Source organism: Grampus griseus (assembly GCF_964374135.1).
Source record: "Grampus griseus genome assembly, chromosome: X".
Taxonomy (NCBI): Eukaryota; Metazoa; Chordata; class Mammalia; order Artiodactyla; family Delphinidae; genus Grampus; species Grampus griseus.
The window spans coordinates 11024407-11047285 of NC_138999.1; the positions used below are offsets into that span (position 1 = coordinate 11024407).

General features: G+C 42.8%; 1 protein-coding gene across 1 annotated transcript in view; it reads right to left on the reverse strand.

Annotated features, from left to right (window-relative positions):
* GPM6B (glycoprotein M6B) overlaps positions 1–22024 on the reverse strand; it is a 154465-nt gene extending 132441 nt beyond the window's left edge. The window contains exon 1 of the mRNA XM_082680738.1: positions 21918–22024. Within this exon, the coding sequence (XP_082536864.1) occupies positions 21918–21921 (4 nt within the window). The 5' untranslated portion in view covers positions 21922–22024. The remainder of the gene's footprint in view (positions 1–21917) is intronic.
* Between the last annotated feature and the right edge of the window lie 855 nt (positions 22025–22879).

Genomic DNA, 22879 nt, shown 5'->3' on the forward strand with positions numbered 1-22879 from the left:
CCCTCCGCATCCATGGGTTCCATATCGGAGGATTCAACCACACTCGACTGAAAATATTCAGGAAAAAAAAGAGTCCGGAAAGTTTCAAAAAGCAAAACTTGAATCTGCTGCCCGTAGGCCATTATTTACATAGCATTTCCATTGTATTAGTTATTGTAAGTAATCTAGAGATGATTTGAAAGTATATGGGAAGATGTGCTTGGGTTACATGCAAATACTAGCCCCTTTATAAGGGACTTGGGCAGCTACAGATTTTTTTGTATCCGTGGGGTGTTCTGGAACCAGTCCCCCGTGGATACAAGGGACGGCTGTATATATCTTAGTTCCGTTTTATTCAGGTGAAAAGTACTAAATATTTACAATAAAAAGTTTGCAAGGCTGAAAGACAATTCAGCTACATCCCAGACCTTTCAGGTTTTTTTAGACTATTACACCTCATCTAGAGGTAGGGTTCTGCCTCCGTACTGAATGTAACTTCCAATTAGCGTAACTTTACATATAAAAAGTATGTAAATTCCTCAATTTACACCAGCCAAAATGTGAATCAAAAGAAGGAGTGAGCCAGCCTGGGAATATATTGTTCAAATGTTAATAAACACTTCAGTGTCTTCTTGTTCTATCTTGCTTACAGTCTTCATTTGGGGACATTTCACAAAGCAAGGGAATTTATATTCAAAATGTGTTAACACTATCAGCTACTTCAAAAACTTTTCCTTTTCTCCGTCATGGATTTAGTAAGAGTTATAAGCTACATGGATTTTTTTTTTTAAGTTTTACATTTGTAACGTTAACATGGAACATGGATTGCAAGCATTTCATTATTGTGAAAGAAAAATCAAATTATTCCAACATTTGAGATTTTTTTAAATCTGAAGGTTTACATTGTATATTTTCACCAACTTTACTTCTCTTTTTAAAATGTAAGTGTAGCAGACACCACTTCCTTTTTTTTCTAATATCTATGCCCGCTTCTTCTACAGTAATAATATTTTTAGCTAGCTGCCCAGCTAAAGATTACATTTCCCAGAATCACTTGCAGTTAGGTGTGATCATAGCACCAAGTTCTGGCCATCGGGATGTGAGGAGTGACATGTGCAACTTCCAAAGAATGGCCTTTAAAAGAAGGATTTGCCTAACCTTTTCTTTTTCCTTCTAGCAGGAATGTGAAGGTGATGGCAGGAGCTGCAGCAGCTGTCTTGAACCATGAAATGGAAGCCAAGTCATGAGTAGGACAGAATAAGAGACTGAGTCCAAGTCTCTGACTTTTTTTTTGGAGGACAGCCACCATACCATCTGGCATTTTTACATCAGAGGGGTGGAAACTTCTGGCATGCTGAACTTATTATTAACATTTTGGGGAGGGTTCATTATAGTAAACCTATATCCCAGCTAATTTGTATGATGACAAAGTAATGAAATTATCTGTTTTGTTCTATTAAAGAATAATTAATACAGAGCCAGAAATAAACCCACATACTTATGGTCAATTAGTCTATGATGAAGGAGGCAAGAATACACAATGGAGAAAAGACAGTCTCTTCAATAAGTGGTGTTGGGAAAACTGGACAGCTACATGTAAAAATGAAATTAGAACATTCTCTAACATCATACACAAAAATAAACTCAAAATGGGTTAAAGACCTACATGTAAGATGGGAAACCATAAAACTCCTAGAGGGAAACATAGGCAGAACACTCTTTCGCATAAATCATAACAATATTTTTTTGGCTCTGTCTCCTGAAACAAAGGAAATAAAAGCAAAAATAAACAAATGGGACCTAATTAAACTCAAAAGCTTTTGCACAGAAAAGGAAACCACTGACAAAACGAAAGGACAACCTACCGAATGGGAGAAAATATTTGCAAATGATATGACCGATAAGGGGTTAACATCCAAAATATATAAACAGCTCATACAACTCAACATTAAAAAAAAAAAAAACTGATTAAAAAATGGGCAGGGCTTCCCTGGTGGCGCAGTGGCTGAGAGTCCGCCTGCCGATGAAGGGGACGCGGGTTCGTGCCCCAGTCCGGGAAGATCCCACATGCCGCGGAGCGGCCGAGCCCGTGAGCCATGGCCACTAAGCCTGCGCGTCCGGAGCCTGTGCTCCGCAACGGGAGAGGCCACAACAGTGAAAGGCCCGTGTACCCAAAAAAAAAAAAAAAAAAAAAAAAAGGGCAGAAGACCTGAATAGACATTTCTCCAAAGAGGACATGCAGATGGCCAACAGGCACGTGAAAAGATGCTCAGCCTCGGTAAGTATCAGGGAAATGCAAATCAAAATCACAATGGGGTATCACCTCACACTTGTCAGAATGACTACCATCAAAAAGAACACAAATAACAAATGTTATCGAGGGTGTGGAGGAAAGGGAAGCCTCCTACACTGTTGGTGGGAATGTAAATCGGTGCAGCCACTGTGGAGAACAGTATGGAGGTTTCTCAAAAAACTAAAAATAGAGCTACCATATGATCTGGCAATTCCACTCCTGGGTATATATCCAAAACAACCAAAAATGCTAATTCAAAAAGATACACGCACCCCAATGTTCATAGCAGCATCATATACAATTGCTAAGATATGGAAGCAACCTAAGTATCTATCGACAGATGAATGGATTAAAAAGATGTGGGGTGTGTGTGTGTGTGTCCGTGTATAATGTAATACTACTCAGCCATAAAAAAGGGTGAAATATTGCCATTTGCAACAACATGGATGGATTTGGAGGGTATTGTGCTAAATGAAATAAGTCAGACAGAGAAAGACAAATACTGTATATCACTTATATATGGAATCTAAAGAATAAAACAAACTAGTAAGTATAACAAAAAGGAAAAAGATTCACAGACAGAGAGAACAAACTAGAGTTACCACTGGGGAGAGGGAAGGGGGGGAAGGACAATATAAAGGTAGGGGAATAAGAGGTACAAACTATTTTTATGTTTAAAATAAGCTACAAGGATATATTATACAACACAGGGAATACAGCCAATATTTTATAATAACTGTAAATGGAGTACAACCTTTAAAAACTGTGAATCACTATTGTACACCTGTAACTTATATAATATTGTACATCAACTATACTTCAACAAAATAATAATTACTAAAGTGTACATATAAAGAACTGTTCTTCCAAGCCACCTGGCATCCAATGATGCTGCTGAATTATCTCCAGAGAAGATAAACAATTTACATTATTTTACTGGGTCTCCAAATGGCAGTCCTCAAGTTGGTCACTCCCCTTACTCATTGGATCTGCCCCAATCAACTGTGACCACTTCCCCAAAATCTAACCCACCATCAAAAGTGTGCCACCGTTGAGACCATTAAAACAAATGAGCTCCAGGTTTCCCTATCCCTTTCCTGTGCTGGCAGAAGAAAATAGGTGGGAGAAATGGCATTCTCCACATCCCTCCATGCCCACCACCAGTTCAACGTTCCCTGTGGTTTTAAGCACCAACACCCAACAAACCAACCATACCATTAAATGATATTGACTGCACCACCTCCAACAGGAAGAGGTAAGGAACAGAGATGGAGCCAGAGTGCGTGCGTTCAAATACTGGCCTTGCCACTTCCTGGCTCTGGGACCTCAGTGGTCATATCTGTGAAATGGTGAGCATTACACTGGTTGATGCAGGTAAAGCACTTAGATCACTGCCCACACATAGTAAGGACTCAGTGAAGGTTTCATATATGTCTCATATACATGGGTACATATATGTGCATATACATATATTTGCATGTAATAGATATGTATGTTATACACGTGTATATACACGCATGTCTGTCTACAGATGCGTATGTTACATTTAACATATATTCATTTTATGAGTTTATGTATGTATATATGTATCTGTATATCTCCATTTCTTGACTGATATACATCTACGTTGTGATTTTTTTTGAAAACCAAGCAGATTCATAAAAACAAAGTGCCCTTCTGTTCCAAGTCCAAAACCTTGTCAAAGCTTAACCTCCTGCATTTGTAATATACCTAATAATTAAGTGCATCTGCCTCTTACATGTCCCCTAATGGGCTCGGAAAGGCCCAGCAGGGTTTTCAGCTGCTGTGGACCAACCTCAGGGGCGGGAGGCAGCTGTGGGTACAGAGCAGACAAGGCGTCCAAGGCAGCCGTCTCTAGACCTGCCTCACGAGGCTTTGACTATATTTTTATTTTCTCAGTGACCAAGGGCGCTGATTTGAGCCATCAGAGAGAAAAAAAAAAGATGCTAATACAGAAAGACAAACACACTCTGCCGAAGAAAGATTTCCGCGCAGGCAGGAATGGACGAAAGGGATGCTCACAAGTGAAGCAGTACTCTTTCCCACATTGCCCCCAAGGCACTGGAATGGATATTTACGAAAGGGGGAGGGCCGCATGGGCAGCGACATGTTTATATCGCCCACGTGGATACAGAATGCACCGATGCATCTGCATCAATTGTTACTCCCCACTTCCCCAGGACTTGAAATGTTCCGAAGCCTCGTCATTGGCAAAACAGTCAACTGGAGAGACTCTGAGCGGTCAACAGCTGCCACAAAGCCCACTCCACAAAGGAACCAAAAGCTCCCAGGCACCCACTCCAGGCTGTCGCCTGCAAAATAATGCAGCTTTCTGTGCTGCTAAAGTTAGTTTACAAAGAACACATATTTGTTTATTAATTCGTGTGTGTGTTTTAAGGAGGTTCCATCTTCAAAAAATAAATAAAATCAGGTAGCCGACTGGCTATCATGGGACCTCTGTGACAGCAGAAGGGAGAGAGCAATCGACTGAAATATTCCAATCCAGTGTCGTAGAGACTCAAGCGAAAAGTGGGCACGCGGCCTCAACAACAGGCAGCCGACTGAAGACACCCCGTATACTGCCCAAGTACAATTCAGCCCTGAGTCCCTCAAGTCTCTCGACATGATGTTAAGATTGTTTCACTCAGGTAAACGTGGCAAGGACGTATGTAAGCCATTCTGCAATATTCAAATTTTTAGTGGTGGAAATTGAAAGTATCTTTAGTGCTTTATAGTAATAACCTCTGGCATTTCTCCCAACAACTCCTGTGATCAAGTCATTCGCTGAAATGCCAGTCAAACGAGGAGTGACTCACTGGACGTGAGCAAGTTACTTGCAGAGATTTTTACGGCAATCACACTGTAGATATTTTTAAACCAAGTAAGCACAGCCTGCCATTTTAAGTACAAAGTCACCATGGCAACGATAACATAGACCCTATCTCCTCTACCCTCAAAATAAGTTGTCACAGGTAACAAAATTATAGAAATAATTAAATGAAGCATTCCATTTAAGACTAAACTATATAAGAGATTAGAATTCGTCAGCCATTCAAGCAACACCTTAATTAATGTTCAGGTTCCTGTGATGGTGTCACCAGGCTTCTAAAGAAAGAAGCATCATGTAACAGTGATGTTTCATTATGTCATTACAGTTACTGACATCACTGATGGTTTATCTGGTAACGCAACTTGTGGTTTCGATCGGCTTTATGACCAACCATCTCTATTTCTCTCCTAATTGCATTAAACTATCAGTGATGATTTGCTACATTCAGAAAATGCCCTTCGGCGAAGGTCTGAGTGTGCCGAGCTGAATATGTTTCAGCCGGATGTCCACTTGCAAAAGCAGCAACATTCAGATGTAACAAAATCTGAAATCTGTTCATACTGTCATTACAATAGCCAGTTACTTTGTGAAAGAAGAGAGAAATGTCCCCTATATGGTAATATATGTGGTAGGCACGCAGAGCAGAATTGGCACCGTCCCTATCATCAGAAGAAAATCCTTTTCTGAATACATTTCTGTTGTTCTCTTTTCATCTTATCATAATTTCTCTGCTCACAGGTCCATCTCTCCCACCAGACTGCAGACTCCTCCTCAAAGGCCAAGGACTCTCTTATTCACCACCATAGTTCTTGCAGTTAGAGCTGCCCTTGGGCAATGAAAGTGTGCAATGAAATTTGGGAAGCTGGCTGGTCAAAGAAGCTATGTCTCACATGATGCCTCTGACGAGGCCAACAAAAGCAGTCGCATCACAGCAAAGAACTACCGTGGACGTTCAGAGCTTGGGCTCAGCTGGACCAATCTCCTTCCTTCCCAGGCAGCATGGCATCTGACTGTGACAATGACCGAACGGTAGCCCTTCTCTGTAACATTATAGAGACGTTTCCTCATGAGAATGGAAGCACACACAACTCCCAGTTACCTGGGCAGATGAGCTACAGTGGGGCAAATCTTTCTTTCCTCCCTTGATTTACTTACTTGGAGAAGCCGTCTCAACGCTTCAATTTCGGGGAAGGGCCAAGAGAGGCCAAACCTTTTATCACAGAGATTTCAAATAATAGTACACCAGTATGGCGGACAGCACAAACGGGGATCAGGCCAATGGACTGGAGGCGGGGGCGGAAGGCAGGAAGGAGAGAGTTTCTTCATTGGCCGACATGTGGCTCTAGGGTTTCTGTTCGATAATATTTTCATGATGAAACACCTGCTTCCAAATACAAGGATAAGGACTATAATAAACAGGGTTCGGATGGCTTGCTGTTTCATATTAGGATAAATTCTCAATGCTAGGAAACTAAGATAGAGATTTCCCCATTGTTCACTTCATCCTCAAAGAGCAATTTTATATTTCAAGTAATGTTCGGGAATGCTGAGCAGGGAAAAATTACAAAAGAATAAGACTTTCCAACAACCTGTGGAGAAGCCTCAGTATGAGGAATTATACTGGACTTTTCTCATGAACATATCAAAGGTGCACGGGTTGCAAACGCACAGTAAGAGATATAAATATGTCTAGGAATAACTCAACTGTATGGACATAAAAACCTGACCCTTACCTGGAAATGACCACATTTTTAGCAGTTTCAGCTAAAAATATGGAGGACAAACGTTCCTACAAATATCAGCTATTGTGAATTTGCTGCGCCAATATTAAACCACCGAGAAGCATTCATTAAATTTAAGTGAAATAACGGACCAAACATAACTCAAGAGCTTCATACATCTCCTGCTTAACAATTACCCAGACAGGTGTATCACACACCTAAAGGGAACGCAGCACACAAATCCACATTTACAGGGTAGATAAACTGGGGGACGATTCTTTGCTTTGCCGAATGAGCTGCTGAAGGACGGCAGTATTTGGTTTTTAGGTGTCTGTGAGGGAAACCCCAGGTTTGGGGCTGAGACACTTAAAGCCACAGTCCACGGAAGACTCATCAGAATGAGGTTTTAGTGGCATCTGCAAAGTTTCAGAGAAAAAATAAACGGGCACTTTTTTTCTCACTGCAATTCCAGGCTAGAAAAAGTCCCTTGGGAGGAAATATTTAGGCCACTACCTTCTTTTTAGCTTCCTGGGCTATATTAGACTGAACCATATGAAAATGCCATACTGTATGCCCCCAAATGGCCAAATATTTTCCATTTCAAGTGTCTCAACTTAGTATCTTCACCAAGGTTGGGGAAATACGCTACTTAACCCGGCCACTGTACTATTCATTAGCAGCTCTTAGAAGAAAATAAAATGGTTAAATCTACTGCTTGAAACTGAATGGTGAATGAAAAACTAATTGTTCACTGCAATGTTCCATGCTGTCTTCTTTTGTTACAGGAATATTTGCAAGTTTGCTAGACAGAGGCTGAAATAATAAACAAAACCGTTCAGGCAAAAAGAATTTTCTGAAGCTGATTATGATTTGGTTTTAGATCATACACACTATCATTGTTTGTTTCCTTCTTATCATAAAGAAGGCCTTGGGCTTCCCTGGTAGCGCAATGGTTGAGAGTCCGCCTGCTGATACAGGGGACGCGGGTTCGTGCCCCGGTCCGGGAAGACCCCACATGCCGCGGAGCGGCTGGGCCCGTGAGCCATGGCCGCTGAGCCTGCGCGTCTGGAGCCTGTGCTCTGCAACGGGAGAGGCCACGACAGTGAGAGGCCCGCATACCGGAAAAAAAAAGTAACAAGAACTTAACTTTCATGTCTAAATATAGACTTCAATTTTTAAAAATTTTTAAAATATTTTTTATTGAAGTATAGTTGATTTACAATGTTGTGTTAGTTTCTGCTGTACAGCAAAGTGATTCAGTTACACATATATATTCTTTTTTTAATATTCTTGTCCATTATGGTTTCTTACAGGATACTGAATGGTTCTCTGTGCTATACAGTAGGACCTTGTGGTGTATCTGTTTTATACACAGTAATTAGTATCTGCTAACCCGAAACTCCTAATTTATCCCTCCCCCATCCCCTTTCCCCTTTGGTAACCATAAGTTTGTTTTCTATTAGACTTCAATTTTAAATTCCAGAGTTTCTACAATGAGAGACCACTCAAAGACAAAAACATGTAACAAAAAGAAGTGAATTTTAAGAACGGATTCTTATGACTGGGGCGTTTCAGGATTACTCAAATCTAAACGTATGGAAGTCTGTGTGTGCATCGCGGGGGCAGGGGAGAGGGTTGGCAGGGGATGGTGTCCTGGGACAGCAGGCATGTGTGGAAATTGTCCAGTCTCGTTCTGGCCATCATCATCATTAATAGTAAGGGGGTAACTGCACTCTATTAAAAACTGCATTTCCAAAGATGTGTTCTAGGAGAATTTACATTTGTGATTTCTGTTGCCTCCAAATAAATAAATAAAAGTTTGAGGCCTTGTGGAGGACTAAGAATATTTCTGTCAAGTGATGGGTAACAGCCACACATGTAATCTCATTTGACAGCTGAATAAATCGCTTTCCGGAATAAATCAAGCTTGCACCCCAGCCTGATGTTGGTCTCCTCTCAGCAGGGTGAGCAGCTACGTAAAAACATTCCAGGAAAAGTTTTCCATTAAAGCACTTTGGGAAACCAGGTAATCTTGAATCGACCAAGCAAAGTTCATTTTCATGAGTGACACTGCCAAACGTGGAAGTGACACTCCTACAGAAGAGGCGTGGTTAAATCACTCTAGGGTAACCTTAGCTGCATCGCCGTAAGATATGAGTAGAAGCCTGGCTTGCTTTCTTTCTCTTTGAACTGAGAGTTTGCATCTTGAATGTAAACTTGGTCTTTGCAGTGGAGCAAATAGGGCCATATTTTTCTTTTAGGAGAAATCTGCATTTTAACATATTGAGGGTTATATTTTCTTAACTTATTATAATATATCAAGGGTTGGTTTAAGTAAGAGTACCTCACTTCACTTCTTATGACCAGGCTGGTAGATGATAATTCAGAATCAGCTTTCCCTACAGCCTCTATTAATGTGAACCATTTTGTACATTCAGATGCAATTTGCCACAGGTCTGTGGAAGGAAAACATGACATTCCATGGAATTAGTTCTGACCCGGACTGATTTACTTTTTCTCTTTAGAAAAGCCATAGAAAACTATGAGGGACCTTCACTAGATTTTTTTTTTTTTAAGGTGTGCAAAAACATTACTGGGGGATGAAAAAGAAGATCTGATTGTGTGAAAAGATGCACCATGTATGCAAATGGACGGTTCAATACAGTGAACACACTACCATGAAAATTATTCTATAAATTCACTGTAATCCCACTCAACATCCTAACAGGGACGTTTGTGGAACATCAAAGGCTGATTCCAAAATCACAAAACGAAGAATATCTCTGACACTTTGAAAGAAGAACAAGAGGAGAAAACTTCCAGGAGATATCCCAGCTTATTTTAAATCTATACTAATTACGACAGCACAATCTTAGCAGATGGATGGCAAAATAGAGAAAGAGAACAGAATGGAGTCCAGAGATGTGTGCATAGGTACAGTAGAGAAATGTAATACACAAGAGATCATATATAAAAATCAGTGGGGAAAGGAGGAAATATTAAGTATGTGGTGGTTTCTGTATAGGAAATGTAAAACATAAATAGGTTTCTACGTCATACTATACCAAAAAACTAAAATCCCAATGGAATAAAGACTGAAAACTGAAAAGCATAGGTTTTCTTCTTTTTTTTATGCAACACTTTTTTAAAATTGAAGTATAGCTGATTTACAGTGTTGTGTTAGTTTCAGGTGTACAGCACAGTGATTCAGTTATATATATATATGTATCTGTATGTGTGTGTGTGTGTGTGTATATATATTCTTTTTCAGATTCTTTTCCCTTATAGGTTACTACAAAATTTTGAGTATAGTTCCCTGTGCTATACAGTAGGTCTCTGAAAAGCATGCTTTAAAAGAGAATATATAGAAGAACATCTTCATGACCTTGGAGATAGGAACAATTTTAAAACAAGGCTACAATAAAAGGCACAAATCATACACGAATAAAGGAAAAGACTGATAATTAGAGCTTTATTATAATAAAAAATATTCAGCACAACAAAAGATGTGCTCAACAAAATTAAAAGATAAACCACAGAGAGAAAGATGATACTGACAACACATTTAACTAAGGGTTATTATCTAGAATGTATAAAGAATTGCTACAAATCAATAGAAAAAAATAAATAAGGATATAAATGAAAGAGAAAACCCAAATGGCCAATAACCTACCAAAAAGTTTCAACCTCTCCAGGGAAATTCATATAAAAAACAATGAAATACCACTTCATACCTATCAGGTTCTTGAAAAAATTAAAAACGGTGAGAACACCAGATGCTGGAGAAGATTTGGAGAAACTAGAATGCTCAGACACTCCTGGGGGGAGTGTAAGTTGTCACCACAACTTGGGAAGCAGTGGTGACACTACACAATTTAAAGCCAGCTCCACGTGATGACAAAGCATTCATTCTGCTATGTAACCGAGCAGGACCCTATGGGGCCTTCCTGGGACAGACCCCTCCCCCCAAGTCCTCTGCTTTGGCTCCTCTCGGAAGTAACCTAGATAACAGTACCTGATATACATTTCCTGAGTTATTTTACAGATGTGTAAACCTCCCACTAAAAGAAAGACGTTAACTGCTTGATGCCCATGAGCACATAGCCCCCAGGCCTCCTGTAGCCTAAGGACCGGTAATATTAACCCCTGTGACACCGCCCTGTTCCCTCATCATCAGTCAGAGAACTGTGCAAGAGCTGATCACATACCCTGGGACTCCCCTCCCTCACCTTGCCTTTTAAAAATGCTTCACTGAAACCCACTGGAGAGTTCGGGTCTTTTGAGCTCTAGCTGTCCCAGACTCCTTGCCTGCTGCTCTGCAATAAATGCTGCACTTTCCTTCACCACAACCCAGGGCCAGTAGATTGGCTTTATCGTGCGCAGGCGAGAGGACCCAAGTTTGCTTCGGTAACAACTATATCATGACTTCAGTCAGTAAGATAACAAAAATCCTCATTGAAGGAATGAAGGCAGATTATTACTAAGTCCCAACAATGCAAGAAGAAAAGGTAATTTAGCAAAAACAGTTTTGTATCTATTTCTAAGAGTTTTCAGGAGGATAACCAGAAATCATCCTAGGCCTTCAACCCTTTTTCCAAACCTGCACTACACCTGGAACACCCACTTAACTAACAGTTCACTAACTACTGTTAATTCAGACAATTCCTAAAACTCTATCTTCTTCAAGAAACTGGGAGGAGGTCTTAACATGTTACATCCTTACACCCTGAAGCCAGAAATTATTCGTAATGATCGTATCCTGAACAAATACACATCAATAACTTCCTCTTTATTCACAAACCCTCATGATGTATTTTTCCATTTCCGAGGTGGCTAGTGAGGGTACCTTATCTTTATAATCCCGTCATCTGTAAGCTTTTTCATGTACCCATCTCATCTCCCATCAATTATTTTCAAAGTCCTCACACCTGCTGTGTCAATGTTTTGTTTTGTTTTGTTTTTGCGGTACGCGGGCCTCTCACCGCTGTGGCCCCTCCCGTTGCGGAGCACAGGCTCCGGACGTGCAGGCTCATTGGCCATGGCTCACGGGCCCAGCCGCTCCGCGGCATGTGGGATCTTCCCGGACCGGGGCACGAACCCGCGTCCCCTGCATCGGCAGGCGGACTCTCAACCAATGCGCCACCAGGGAAGCCCCCTGTGTCAATGTTTTCTACTTAAAACAGAGGGTAGGAACCAGTGGTTGATGTATTCCCTAGCACAGCTCTACACATGAAGGCATTTAATAAATGCTTTTAACCATAATGATTTAGAAACAGGTCTATTTTCCAGACAGAAAACATCACTGAGTTTTTAAATAATGTTATTCATGTTGATCAAAAGCTGCCAGACCTAAGAGTTCATCCTGTATGATTCCATTTATATAAAGAGCACAAACTGGCCAAAGTATGCTGGCAGAAATTAGGAATGATTACCCTTGCTTGCGGCTACCTGAAGTGCAGCTTGCAGGGGATTTCTGAGGGGCTGGTAATATTCTGCTTCTTCATTTATATACTGGTTAAGTTTGCAAACATTTATCAAGCTGTATGCTTACGATCTGCCCACTTTTTATGCGTATATTATACTTCAATACCGAAAGTGATTTTTATAATATTTGTGCCTCTTGCAAAACATCTAAAATTATCTGTGACAAAATATCATTATATAATAGAGCTCAAAACAGTTTTTGGTAATCCAGGGCAGTGGCTTTGCAAAATGACAGTAATTCGTGGAGTGAAAACTCATCTCTTTAATGTTCTGAATTCTGCTTTACTTAACTGTGGATACTGTCAGACTATTCCACAGGAGAAAACTAAGAAGAAAATGTAACATAGACAGCTGCATCAAATAAGGTCATCCTAAGGGTGTGAGTTTCTTTGCTAATTACATCTCCATTCTTCGCTCATTGTGTGAAGGAACAGACGCCTGAATTTAAGCTGCCATTTTAAAAGCCTCCATTTAAACATTCTTTTCAGGGAGTCGTGAAACACCACAGTCCGAAACCTAAAAGGGTGACCTGATACACACACAAAATAGCAGATTTTGTAGCCTGCTTCTGACTTTCACTTCCAAGGTTCCTGCTCTTTGTACACTAGAACTATTTTGCAAGGGTGCTCAGATCCCTCAGAAAACACCAATTTAACGTCTCCATCTGAGGGCAGGGAGATCAATGGCTGTTCAAAAAGGATCTCTGTGAGCAAGAAGGGGGAAATCAGTCCCTTTAACTCCTGCGTTTCTCAAACACACGGAAAAATGTAAAGAAGTCATTACTACAGACCCTAAGGATGAAACAGAGTGTTCAGGAGGTTGCCTTAAAGGTTTAATCTGGGCAGATTTGATTATAGCTAAGGAGATGAATTCTAAATTTGGAAAGGCCATCAAGGTAATTAAGGATGTTAAGAAAGGTGACTAGATCCTTGAGATCTTTCTACTTAATGAAGAGAACAAAGGATAATGAAACCAACTTTAGCAAGCAAAACGAACTTCACATAGATTCAGTTCTTTCAGAGATAAAGCATCCTGAACATCAGAACAATTTACCAAGGAAAGCCAGACACTCTGTGTTTGCTCTCACTGTCGAGATGGTTTAGGTACCATTTTACTCCAAAGAGTGAATTAGGTGGTCTGCAAGGCTCCCCACTGTATCTCCAGATTCTCTGATGATGTTGAAAAAAGGTTTAAAAAAAAAAAAAAACAACTTCCTTTAACTTGAAAAATCAAGTATCCCTTTCGGAAGGATAACATCTTTTGAACCAGAGATTTTTCTATTCTGTAGGTGTGTTTTCAACGATGCCATTACTCAGATTTTATAATATTGTGAAACACAAAAGGTTTTCAATTCCTCTTACTTGAAAGCAGTGGCTCTCACTATGGGGTGATTTTGCCCCCCAGGAGTTGTTATTTGGCAACGCCTGGAGACAGTTTTGGTTGTCACAACTTGGGGAGCGTTACTGGCATGTAGTGGGTAGAGGCCAGGAATGCTGCTAAATGTCCTACACTGCACAGGACAGTCCCTCACAACAAAGAATCGTCCAGCTCGAAATGTCAAAAGTGCTGAGGCTGAGAAACGCTGAGCTAAAAGTACACTTGAAAGGGAAGGAAAGAAGACTTCTTTTGTCTCAGTATCTGTCTCCAGTTGCTCCGAAGAGGAAAACAGAATTTAACAGTCCTACACAAAACAAACGCACAAGCAGATACTAAGCAATAACTCTCATGCAAGATCATTTACAACAGATCTTGTCAAACCAAGTTCAAATACACGAGTTATAGAGCCATTAAAAGTTCAAAAGATCAGGTTTAGATGCTTTGTCCTTCAGCAGATTCTGTTTTTAACCAAGCAATGTTTACTTCTAGACAGTAAAATCCTATTTTTTCATTACAAGAAAAGTACTCCTTTTTAATTAAGTGATCAGCTCATCTATCAGATGTAGGTATCAGATGTAATAGCAACCTACTAAAATAAATTTTAAAATAAATGACCAAGACTGATCAAGAAAAACAAACAGAATACAAATTACCTACATCACTAGGAATGAACAGGGGAACATCACTACAGATCCTACAGACAACAGGATTAGGTAGATAATACAAAAATATTATGAACAACTTTATATCAATAGAGCTAATAACTTAGATAAAATGAAGAAGTCCTTGAAAAACACAACTTATCAAAACTGAAACAAAGAGAAACAGGAAATCTGAACAGTACTCTCTCTGTTAAAGAAATATAATTCATCGTTTAAAACATTTCCACAAAGAAAACTCCAGACCTAGATAGCTTCACTGGTGAATTCTTTCAAATATTTAAGGAAGAAATAATGACACTTTCAAAATAATCAAATGTATAAACAGGCAAGAACTGGGTTTCCTTTCAATGCCTAACCCCTCTGGAGTCGCACCAAAGAGACTCTTTCCATCCCCAAAAGGCTCACACTTCCTTCCTTCTCCACTTTATCTTTTGAAAGGTAGGAGGCAATACATTATAAATATTCCTCCAAGATGCACCTATGTGTGCCCATGTGTAATCAATTAAAGCATTACTCTTCATCCAGTCTTCCAGTGCCCCTCCCCCCATCTTTTTTTTTTTCCTTTCCTACTTTTCCCCACACCCAGTCTCTGCTACGGCCAGGCCAGTCTCTTCAGGATCCCACCAGTAAACCTTGCTCACTCCTACCTCTCTTCCACGCGTACCCTAATCCTTTCCACCCTTCTCAACACAACTCAAATACAAGTCTCCCCCAGAAGCTTCCTACAAGCTACCCGAGTCTGGGTTTCTTTTATCTCCTCGGGTAGATTGTCACTTCTCTCCAGCTGTCACTTCCCTGCTTAAAATCCCTTTGTGATTCTCTGTGACCAACAGGGTAACGATCAAATTCTTTCCTAGCTTTTCACTATCTGGCCTGGCCTCTCCTCTAGCCTCAGCTCTCCCCACTCGCCCACGTTCAGGCCATGCCCACCACCTCAACTTACCCATGCAGGGGTCTCTGCCACACCTCCTGCTCTTGCACATCTGTAGCCAGGGCCTGGGATGTCCTCTCCCGGACACTGACTCTTGTCATCCCATTCATCCTTCAAGACTCAGATCAAGGATAACCACCCTCCCCAGAAAATCCCTCTCAGAAATACCACCCCACCCTTTTTTTCTCCCTCAGACAGAGGAAATTATTCGACAGGACCTTGTACTTCTATTATAACTGTTTATCTGCATCTGCAAAATAACTGCGGTGATCTGAGGACAGGACTGGGTTTTGTTTTTTTATTTTTGCTTCAAGACTTAGCACAGTACCTCGCTCATCTGAGTAGGGCTCTGAACACTTGTTGAGTGAGCAGATGTCTTATATTCCCAAAAGCCTTCACGGTGATGGCCATGTGACAGGAACTCAAACACTCAGAGACTGGTACATGCTTGTTGCGTGGCACTGTGGTAGGTATTCATTTAACCCAATTACACAAGCTGAGAATGAAAACTCAAGACCGTTGTTGCCTTTCAATCCTCAGGGCAATAATGAATTTCACTGAACCAAAATGTTTCACTCCAAGCTTTTTTGCACTTCAAAAATCTTGACAAGGAAGTACTTGTCACCAGAGAAAAATATTTTATAACATTAAAAGAAAAAAGCTAAAGGCAAAATTCAGTAATGAAATAACATTCACACTGTTCTTTAAATTGTTTCTGTGTCTGTATATGCCTACAGCAATCAATTTGCTTTTTTTAAAAATAAAATTACTTATTTTTGACTGCACTGGGTCTTGTTGCTGCACACGGGCTTTTCTCTAGTTGCAGCGAGCGGGGTCTACTCTTCATTGTGGTGCGCGGGCTTCTCATTGCAGTGGCTTCTCGTTGCGGAACGCACGCTCTAGGCACACAGGCTTCAGCAGTTGTGGCGCACGGGCTTAGCTGCTCCGCGGCATGTGGGATCTTCCCAGACCAGGGATTGAACCCGTGTCCCCTGCATTGGCAGGCAGATTCTTAACCACTGCACCACCAGGGAAGTCCCCAATTTACTTCTAAAGTGACTTCAAGCTCTGAAATTCTGTTACTCTGTGCAAATCTGTGCTCAACGTATTAATGTTATTAAAGAATAATTAATGTGATTTGCCCTATTTAATTGTCTAGTTTATCACAGTTTGCCATACATAATTTTATATACTTTGAAATCTGTACACTTATAATGTAGACAAACCTTAATAAAATGCATTTTATATGATAAAACCCTTATCCCTTCAACAAATATTTGTGGAGTAGCTACAATACGTCAATTATTTGAATGAACACTGGGATAAAACAACGGGTAAAGCAATCTTTGTTCTTGACAAATTTGACATTTGAACAGAAAAGCCATATTATAAACACTAACAAGCCAGCTAATAGTAACCAGAAAAACCATGTTAAAGTTATTAAATGGATGACATTGGCTGAAGATACAGTAAGAGCTCTCTTACCAATGTTCACCTAATGGACCCACCCAATTACCCCATACTCTCTATTCTTTTTGTAAACCATAATGACCATCGCCCACAGAACTTGGTTTCTAGGCTATTCTCCAAGACATCTATGTACTACTTCATCCACCAGCTGAACTGTGTACCTCAGAAGAGTCTATTTACTCTCAAATCTGTTTACGCCAGTTGTACTTGTTACTAGAATTATGAAATTTAATTAGGTGTTACACAAACTAATAAAATGAGTGCCAAAAGAAAGAGTTTTTACTTCTCTGAAAACCAAGTTGAATGGCTTTGAAATGCCTTAAAAGATGACTCACTTGGAAAAACAGTCGCTAGAATAAGTATGGGCAATTTTAAAGGTTTAAGGGGAGTGGGGTTGGTGACCTAAAAGGATGCTGCAGAGATTGGCTCTCACTCTAAAAGCATCGAACTGGAAATCAAAAGCCATTGAATTCTGGCTGTGATTTATACACAACGAAGACTTTGAGGGCTCACACTCAAAGACCTTGACTTTCCAACAAAATTCCGGTGAATTAATGTTTAAAATTAAATGAAATGTGTAAGACACATATATGGTACTTTTAATGATTCACCACTTTGGCATTTTCAATAAACCATCTAACTGGTTGACCTCGGATGCAGCAGATAAGGATGTCCTCTAAGAACCCCTTAGAGAGGTCAAGTGGTTTGGGCAAGTGTTTTGCTGGAGCAAAAAAATAATTTCCAAGTAATTAATTACTTCCTGTTTGTCACAAACAGTACTCTGTGCTATTGGACTAGAGGTTTATTCAAAATTTCAGTCCACATCCCAAGACTTGAAGGGCGCTCTCTCCTGGACCCGAAGGTGGGCTGTTACTAGGTCTTAACACTCCGAGGGAGGGAGGCTAGCCCATTCTGGGACTACTTCCTGCCCAGCTATTCCTTAAGGTACCATTCCTTCGTCTCCAGCTGCATCTGAATTCCTGAGCAAACTTCCAGAAGCAAATGTTGTATGTGTGGGTCCTCAGTGTACGTGCTTCCTTCTGACTCTGGCCTCTGAAGATGGCCTGGGCCCTGTGTGCAGAATCAAGAAAGGCTCTCCAGTGGCATGGACTTACACATACTACCAAAATAGACAGCTAGTGGGAAGCAGCCGCATAGCACGGGGAGATCAGCTCGGTGCTCTGTGACCGCCTGGAGGGGTGGGATAGGGACGCTGGGAGGGAGACGCAAGAGGGAGGAGATATGCGGATATATGAATATGTATAGCTGATTCACTTCGTTATAAAGCAGAAACTAACCATTGTAAAGCAACTGTACTCCAATAAAGATGTTAAAAATATATATAAAAAATTAAAAAAAAGAACGGCTCTCTGGAGCGGTCAGCTCTAAAAAGAGGGCAGGAAAAGTCAAAGCTGGAGGCCCTAAAGAGGGTGAACACTTCCTCCACCAGTCTCCTTGGAGGAGGGCCAGCTGTCCTATTGGCGGGCACGTCAAGATGCCAGCATTCAACGCAACTACCAGTGATGCCTGTGATGCTGGCTTCATGAAAACAAAGTGTTTAAATAATTAGGGAGCTGTTTTCTCATGTTTTTCAAGCCTAACATGACCCTCTCATTTCTTTTTTCTAAGTTACATCCTTTTAGATCTGTAAGGGCCCAAAGAAATGATTTCATCAAACCCTTTTATTGTGCAGTAAACCGAGCTTAAGAAGACAAAATGATTTACCCAAAATCACATGGTAAGTTCGTGGAATTGCTGGGCCAGGCACCCGGGCCTCGGACTTGGTCTGCTTTCCCTCTATTTCCTGGCCCTGGGGACCGCCAGCACCAGCGCCACCCAAGCAATTGCTAGACCCCACCCAGGCCCAGAGTACCAGACACTGCTTTCTGCAGAAGATCACCAGATGACTTGTATGCACGTTACAGTTAAAGAACTGCTCTCAACCAGTTTTTTTTAATGCTATTTAGTGAAATGATTGACTGTGTTTAAATTCATAATCCTCATAAAAACTTCCCTATCACAACCACGGATCAAAACAACTATTTAGCTGTTTTGCTGTATCTGATCATTTCACATATAATTTTCATTTAAAATTACAGGCAACTAAGGAAACAAACTCGGCACTTCTCTCTGGATACACGATCCATATCAAAGCTGGGTGGATAGTCTACAAATGCCTCTTAAGAGGTTACTGCAGGGAATCCAATTAGTTGGTATGTCTCCAGGCCGATGAAGAAGTAACAGACTCAAAATTCTATTAGGCAACCTGAGTTCCCATCAGAGTAACAGTGACAGAGACAGAGAGACAGAGAGACAGAGACAGAGACAGAGAGAGAGAGAGACAGACAGACAGAGACAGAGAGAGAGAGAGACAGAGAGAGACAGAGAGAGCGAGCAAGCGCGCTCGAGTGCGAGCTCGGGGCAAGTGGGAGCACACACGTGCACAATGGGCAAATGTGGAACTCTTCAGCCAGTGAAATCATTAGCTTCAACTGATTCATTTAGGTGTTGTACAGCATACAAAAAGTACATCGACATCTTCCCATTGTGCAAAACAACCAACGGCACTGAATAGTCAAACACACTTCAAACATCAATTGGCTCATTGCATTTACATGAAATGTCCAGAATAGACAAGTGCATAGAGACGGAAAGTAGATTTGTGGTTGCTAGGGGTTGGGGGGTGGGGAGAACGGGGAGGGACTTCTAATGGGTACAGGGTTTCTTTTTGGGGTGATGACAATGATAGCTAGTGGCAGTGGTTGCACAACTCGAATATACTAAAAAATCACTGACTTTGCGCACTTAAATGTGTGAATTACATGGTATGTGAATTCTATCTCAACAAAGCCATAAAAAAAAGTCAACTGGCTCAACAATTTTTGAAAAACATGTTTTCTTTTAAGATGCATTGAAAGATAAATCTGCATGCACCACCACTGCTCATTATTTTCTTTGTCAACTTAAAGGTTTTGAATACCTTAAAATTTGAGTCCAAAGGGACTTTTATCAGTTATTTCCACAAACCTCACCCATTTTACCAGTAAATTAACTGATACCACATTAAGGAAGTGACTTGTGTAAGAACCAAAGTCCCCGCCAGTGGACAAATGGTCAGAGTTTTCCCAGCGTTAAATCATTTCAATTACAACATTCATCAGGGTATGTTCGATTCATCAGGGTATGTTCGGTAATTAAATACATCTGGAAAAATAAAACCAGTTCACGGCCCTGTGGTGTATTTACTAAGAACCTACCAAAGGAAATCAGTATGTTTCTCTTCTGACGTGAGGGGACCTTTTGTGTTTTTTTTAATGTAAAAACTAAGAACTAAAGCCAAGGAGACTGCCAGAACCAGTGAGGTATGCACAAATTAACATAAATTGGTAATTGAAGTGTAGAAGCGATAATTGTCTCAGACACAAGGTACTTCCTTGAGAACAGGCCTCTGGTTTGGGCATTTGCTTCATGAGTACCGCATGGAACTTCCACACCTACTTAAAAATAAAGCCCGCCCCAATGAAGACCAGGGTATTGAGAAAGCCGTTCCCAAGAAGGTCCCCAAGTGGTAATTCGACGCTCAATTTCTAACCCGAACGAATCCGAATGCCTAGCTTTAATAAACAAAAAACAGCAACAAAAAAAACCCCAGAGTTAACTTATTTCAGGAAAATTAGTTAATGCTTTCCTCAAGCCTGCACTTCTGTGTAACTTCAACATGTCTGTGCCAAGCACTGCCCAAACAGTTACAGGCTGTGACCACTCAGTGCGGGCATTAAATAGGAACCAGAGATACAGGTCATGCAATTCTGCCCTTTCTAGAAGGATCTTAACCTATCTCATACCTAACTTTTTGGTAAGAAATTGTCCTGTTGGATTTGGGGGGCCTTATTTCCTTTCTGATTTTGATCACCTAGTAAATTTTTAAAAACAAACCAAAAAAAAAAAAGGTTTAACTCTAAAATTCTTTGAGCTTTCTTTTAAATGCGAAATAATGTGCCCTCCTTACTAACCCTCACCGAAATGTTAATCGATACAAAATTACCACCTACACAATCAATAGCACAGGGAATGTAGGAGGCGGGTAGGGGGCCGGGGGCTCCGCAAGGAATTCCCGAGCCCTCCCCAGGGGCCGCAATGGTTAAACGCACTGACTCCCTCATTAGGAATACTTCCGAGGGGCTCCTGAGTCTTGTAGCTTTTGTGGCGCTTGTGGCTGGAGTCTGTCTGCCACTAGAGAAGGATAACAGAGCAGGGAAAGAAAACCCTTTCCCAGGCACATTTCCAGGGGTGCAGCGGAAAAAGCTTGATTTCCAACGCACTCTTTACGAGTTTTCCGAGCGATACAGCGTCCCCATTTAACGACATGTTGCTGACAGCAGGATTTCGGGGGTATCAGGAGGTGACAGACAGAATCCTACAGCCGCCTGTTATCTGCCCCGGGCCAGGTGGGAGGTTTTCAACCCCCAGAGCTCGGCTTTTTCACCCTGAGTAGTCGATCCCCCAACTGCATCGAAACCCGCGGGGCACATCGTCTCCACCTGCTCCCAGGTCATTATTTTGATAGTTGAAACGGGAGACAAAGAGGCTCACCCTCAGTCCCATCCTGTCCCTCTCCCTCCCACCTTCCTGGTCTCAAGGGTCATGGTGCCCAAACGAGCTCTCGGAAGACCCCAGGGTTGGGGAACTGGGCGTTGGCTTCAGGTGGGTTTAAGGCGAACAGGACCCCGGCACGGTGGGACCGGATCGGACTCGGAGCTCGGACGACAGGAGGGCGTCCCGGGAAAAGGGCAAGAAGCTACTCTCTCCCACCCCCTGAAAATAAAACCGGAGCCGCAGCCCGGGACGCTCCGTCCGCGCCCTGGGCTCCCCCTCCCGGGGTTCCCTCTCTTCCTCTCCCGCGAGCCGCACGCCCTCGGGCGCAGCCGAGCGCCGCCGGGGTGGGGACGCCCCCGAGATAGGGCGGGGACGCGCACCTGGGCGTTCGGGACACCTGCGCCGCGCCCCTCCCACCTCCGCACCCCACCCTCCCACCCGGGCCGGGTCGCGGAGGTGCCCGCAGGAGGCCCCACCTGAGCGGGGGCGGGGCGGGGGCGCGAGGCCGTGGCCGTGTTAGTGGCGGTGGCGCGGGGCCAGCGCGTTGGCTTACCCATGGCTGGAGACGGGCGGGAGGCGCGGGCTGCGGGCGCTCGGGCTCCCCGGGGACGGGCAGAGCCGGTGGCACAAGTTTGCAGGTCCGGCGGGCACGTGCGCGGGCGGGCGGGCTGCGCTGGGCTGCCGGGCTGGCTGCTGGTCCTCGCTCCGGGCCGGGGTGGGAGCGCGGCGCGGCTCCGCCTGCACTGGGGGCCGGCCGCGCCGAGAGGGGCCCTGACGTCAGCGCCGGGGGCTTTGTGCGCCCGCAGCCGGGGCCCCAACCGGGCAGCGCGCGCGCCGAGGCGGCGGCGAAGCTTGCGGCTTCCTCTGGGACCCCCGAGCGAGGGCCAAGGGGCGCGGAAACCGGAAAAGCCAGCGGGGGGATGGGGAGAGAGGGGAGCGGGCTGCCAGGATCTCGGAGGCGCCGATCCGCGTCCCAGAAGAGAACTATTACAGCTGGAGGGGCCTTTGCCGTCCTAGTCATCACCCATTGTGCAGATAAAGAAACCGAGGCCGGAGGCACTGCTCCAAGGACTCCCTGTGTTTGAGCAGCCTTGACCCAACCCACAGTCCCGGAACCTTTTGTTCACGCGGGGGCTACTTAATTCGGTGGGTCTCCACCCTGGTTGTACATTAGAATCAGCTGGGGAGCTTTTGAAACCCGATTTCATCTGGGCCTCAGCGGGCGGGATCGAGGCATTCGTGCCCCAGAAGGTGCCCAGGTGATTCCAATGTGCGGCCAAGGTCGTCAACACTGACTTGTGGGTAACAAATGGCTTAGAAGGGCACAGACGGCACTCTCCCATCTGGGGTGGTGACAGATTTGGTGGTGTCCATAATCCGCCTGCTTGATCCCTGGAAGCCCACCCCTGGCAGGCTCCGGGAGACTCTGCAGACCCGGCCAAAGCACCCCTTCTCCTGCGGCTGAGGCCTCCTGCTTGAGCCTGTAAGTGAATTAATGGTTTAACAGTGTCCAGG